Source organism: Lactuca saligna, chromosome 7 (genome assembly GCF_052625555.1).
Source record: "Lactuca saligna cultivar CGN05327 chromosome 7, ASM5262555v1, whole genome shotgun sequence".
Taxonomy (NCBI): domain Eukaryota; kingdom Viridiplantae; phylum Streptophyta; class Magnoliopsida; order Asterales; family Asteraceae; genus Lactuca; species Lactuca saligna.
Window position 1 is genome coordinate 140,948,954 of NC_136423.1, and position 4,155 is coordinate 140,953,108.

The 4,155-nt window shown below is 32.9% G+C and overlaps 1 protein-coding gene across 1 annotated transcript; it reads left to right on the plus strand.

Annotated features, from left to right (window-relative positions):
* The first annotated feature begins 264 nt into the window (after positions 1 to 264).
* Positions 265 to 1,926, plus strand: LOC145006078 (uncharacterized). Its single transcript, XM_078965174.1, has 2 exons — positions 265 to 956; positions 1,101 to 1,926. The coding sequence occupies exons 1-2, from the start codon at positions 332 to 334 to the stop codon at positions 1,862 to 1,864; spliced, it is 1,389 nt and encodes a 462-aa protein (XP_078821300.1). The 5' UTR covers positions 265 to 331; the 3' UTR covers positions 1,865 to 1,926.
* The last annotated feature ends 2,229 nt before the right edge of the window (positions 1,927 to 4,155 follow it).

The window sequence follows — 4,155 nt, forward strand, 5'->3', positions numbered from 1 at the left end:
TGAGTCGTAATTGGTGCCATCATATATGTTGGTTAACAATGGTGGAGCATCTCACAAGCTGGATTCTGTTTGTAGAAAGTGTTGCATGTGCAAAGGGATGCCAAATTTACACTAAAAGCAATATGAAGGGGTCTGAAAGATACCTTGAACTGAAGGTACTTAACTGTTACATTACTGGTTTTGGAGGTTCATGGATTCATTTTACTATAAATACGGAGACTATGAGTGTCAATAAGCACCAATTCAATATATAGATAAGATAACAGTTGAATATATCTTTGCACTACATAACTGTTCAAAATATTTCAAGTTTCTTCTACTCTGGGCTGCAATGGCTCAGTCGATGGTTTGTCATGTTATGTTAGTTGTGATATTCATACTGGTGGCTCTTGCTGAGGCACAAACTCCACCAGGAATTAACAACCCTAGCCATGCAACTTGTAAGGACCCGAGTTACAAAGAATGTCATAACTTGGTGCATGTTTGTCCTAAGTTTTGTCCAGATAGCTGCACTGTTAATTGTCAATCATGCAAACCTGTTTGTGGTGGCGACAGTGCACCATCACCACCAGAGATAGAACCACCTCCCACTGTTACTCCATCGCCGCCGGTGTACACACCTCCAACACCAACACCATCGTCACCACCTCCCACCACACCTTCACCACCAACAGAGTCCACACCTCCAACGCCAACACCATCTCCCACCACCTCATCACCATCAGAGGAATCCACACCTCCAACTCCAATACCATCCTCACCACCTTCAACCACCCCTGCACCACCAACATCATCCTCACTTGCACCTCCTACATGGTCTACTCCACCCTCGAAACCAAAGAAAGTCAAATGCAAAAACCAGAATTATCCAACATGTTATGCCTCCGAGCATGTCTGCCCTGCTTCTTGTCCTGGTCAATGTGAAGTTGATTGTGTTTCTTGCAAGCCAGTTTGCAGTGAGTTCTTCGTAACGCTATGTTTTCACTTTATTTATAAATACTAAAAATTCATATATGAGGAGAGTCATCTTGACATCACATTACGTTTAAACAGCTATCAATGAATCTCATAAATGTTTGTATATGTCTGGTAAATTACAGATTGCGATATGCCTGGAGCAGTGTGTCAAGACCCTCGTTTCATTGGAGGTGACGGCATCACTTTCTACTTCCATGGAAAGAAGGATCAAGATTTCTGCCTTGTTGCCGATGACAACCTCCACATCAATGGCCACTTCATTGGGAAGAGAAACAAAAACATGGGCAGAGACTTTACTTGGGTCCAATCTATTGGGATTCTTTTCGACAACCACAAAGTACAAATCAGTGCTCAAAAGACATCTTCTTGGGATGACACCATTGACCGTATCTATATTACATTTGACGGGGAAAACATATTTATCCCAAAAAGCGAAGGTGCCAAATGGCAATCTTTTACGACATCAATCACTAGGATTCATGACACCAACCATATCGTTGTTGAAGTTGAAAACCTCTTCAGGATCACAGCCAAAGTGGTTCCAATAACAAAAGAAGAATCAAGAATCCATAACTATGACATAACCAGTGACGATTGCTTTGCTCATCTTGATCTCAAGTTCAAGTTCTTCTCCCTAAGTAACGAAGTGGACGGAGTTCTGGGACAGACATATAGGAATGGCTATGTGAGCAAGGTGAAGATGGGGGTGTTAATGCCTGTGATGGGAGGAGATAGTAAGTTTGTGAGTACAGATTCACTTGCGACAGATTGTTCTGTTGCTAAGTTTAAGGGTAGCCAGGAAGATAGTTCCTCACTGAACTTACAGCTGCCAAGCTTGAGATGCCAAAGTGGTTTAGAAGGGCGTGGCGTCGTATGCAAGAGATAGACTTTCTTCGACTTGTTACTTAAGTACTTATATTTTCCCTACCTCTTTAATGTTGCAACCAATAAAGATAAAGAATTAATAATAAAATGATGGAACCTTACAAGATAAACTGTAACTTCCATCCGTCATTGTCATTTAAACATTGTTTACACATCTACGTGGCACATTGATTTTGTATGTGAACTGTAATATCAAACTATTAATAATAATTAATATATTTAACTATAATGAACTTTATAGAATTCAATGTATTATCATATCATCATTAATCCACAATCAATACAACTCTATAAAATTAAATGAATTATCACATCATCATTAATTTAGAATCCATACAACTTTCTTATTTTTTTCTACAATGTATTGAACTCTACAAGTTAAATAGAATGTTATAAAATGTAATTTATAGTAAATATTTTAGAATTAAAACTTTCTTTTTCACATTGAACTCCAAATCAATTCAATATCAATGTGACATCTCACAATAATAACATATAGACTAGCCACCTCATTCAACTCTTCCATTAAACTCACCATTGTGGATGATCTAACGAATAGGAAAGTTGATGTGTTCGGGAGTTTAGGGATAGCAGTTTTCGAAATTGACAGTTTTGGTCCCTTTTCACTTTTTTTTTTAACTTTCATTCTTTTAGGTTTTGTAAAAGTACAGTTTTAATTAATTGATTACTAATAAATAAATTCAACTTTTTTATTTAATTTGAGAATAATGATTGTTTTATAAGAAAAATAACATAAGAAAGAACAAACTGATAATTATATAATATAATATGATTAATACATAAAGTTTTGGATACTTTAAATAAGCATAGTTTAAATAAGCATAGTTTGGTTAGTTAATTGGTCTTTTGTTAAAATAACTGAAAAAACTTTTTTTGTCTTCTTTTTTTGACCTAGTGGCAGAAAGTTTCAAGAAGATGTGGAGGTTGTTTGTCAACGTGCATGTATTGCTAACCTTTATGTTTTATAATATTTTAAATTATTATATTGGTTTGACCTTACTTCCATAGAACTATAGAAAAGAGAGTTATGTATGAGAGATGAGGTAGTTTTCAAAGTGTTTTTCTTTCTTCCTCAAGCATCAAAAAGTCGTAGCTTTTTTACTCTTCCCTTCTCTTTTCAAGTTTGTTTTGTGAAGAATTGGTTCTTATTTTTTGTCTTCCTTTAATGTTATTTTTTTAAACACTTAAAGACTTAAAACTACCAAATGGAAACATCAACTAACAATGGCTCTTGGTGGCAACTTGGACAACTTCTAACGATGTTTGTCCCGCATATCACTAGGCATACAAGAAGGAATTCAATAATTTTTGGTACCTTATACATGGGTGATGGATTACTAGTAGACAACTTCAAGCTATTTGTTCATGACATCTACTTCAACACCCCAAAACCATTTGAGTTCAAAGACTCCATTCTAAACTATGCTATGAATGATTTTAATATCACTCTAACCTCATTAAAAGTATCCTTAGTGGTTTGATTTTATTATAAACTCAAAAATTATTAGAAAATTTTAAAGCTTTTGTTGCTGATTTTTGTGAAAGAACTCTCTTATTTTTGTATCGAACCCATCAGTGGTATCAGAAGTATCTTTTATATGATAAAATGATATTTTATGTTTGATAATCATTGGTTTTTGAAGAAAAAAAGCATGAATTTCTTTTTGGCTAAAGAAATGTCCATATTTGTTTTCTTTGGGAACTTTTAGTTTAAAAGTGTTTATTTTTATATGCAACTACTTTGCTATGTATTTTAGCTATATAAAAGTTGCCTTATAAAAAGTGAAGAGTTGTTTTTTATATATTTGATGTTGTTGCATATAAACAACCCATTAGGAAATTTATGGTTATTTTTTTATTTATTCATATGATGATATAATAGATAAATATATTTTATTTCATTTGTTCATTTTTATATATAATAAATTTGTTTTTACACTATATATATATATATATATATATATATATATATATATATATATATATATATATATATATATATATATATATATATATATATATATAACAAGATGGATTATTAAGATATTATGAACACATGGAGCTTTGGAAGACCTTGAAGTGTCTTTATAATTTTACGAGGAAACGACTTAATATTTATTATGATTGCTCACAATAAATGTTACTAGAAAATGGTTTTGTTTATAAATTTTAAAATTTATGTTTGTGATGTTTATTTTTGGTTGCTATAAAATGTTATATGTATGTAAATGTGTTTGTCATGCTAAAAACATTTTGACAAAAAATTAACAT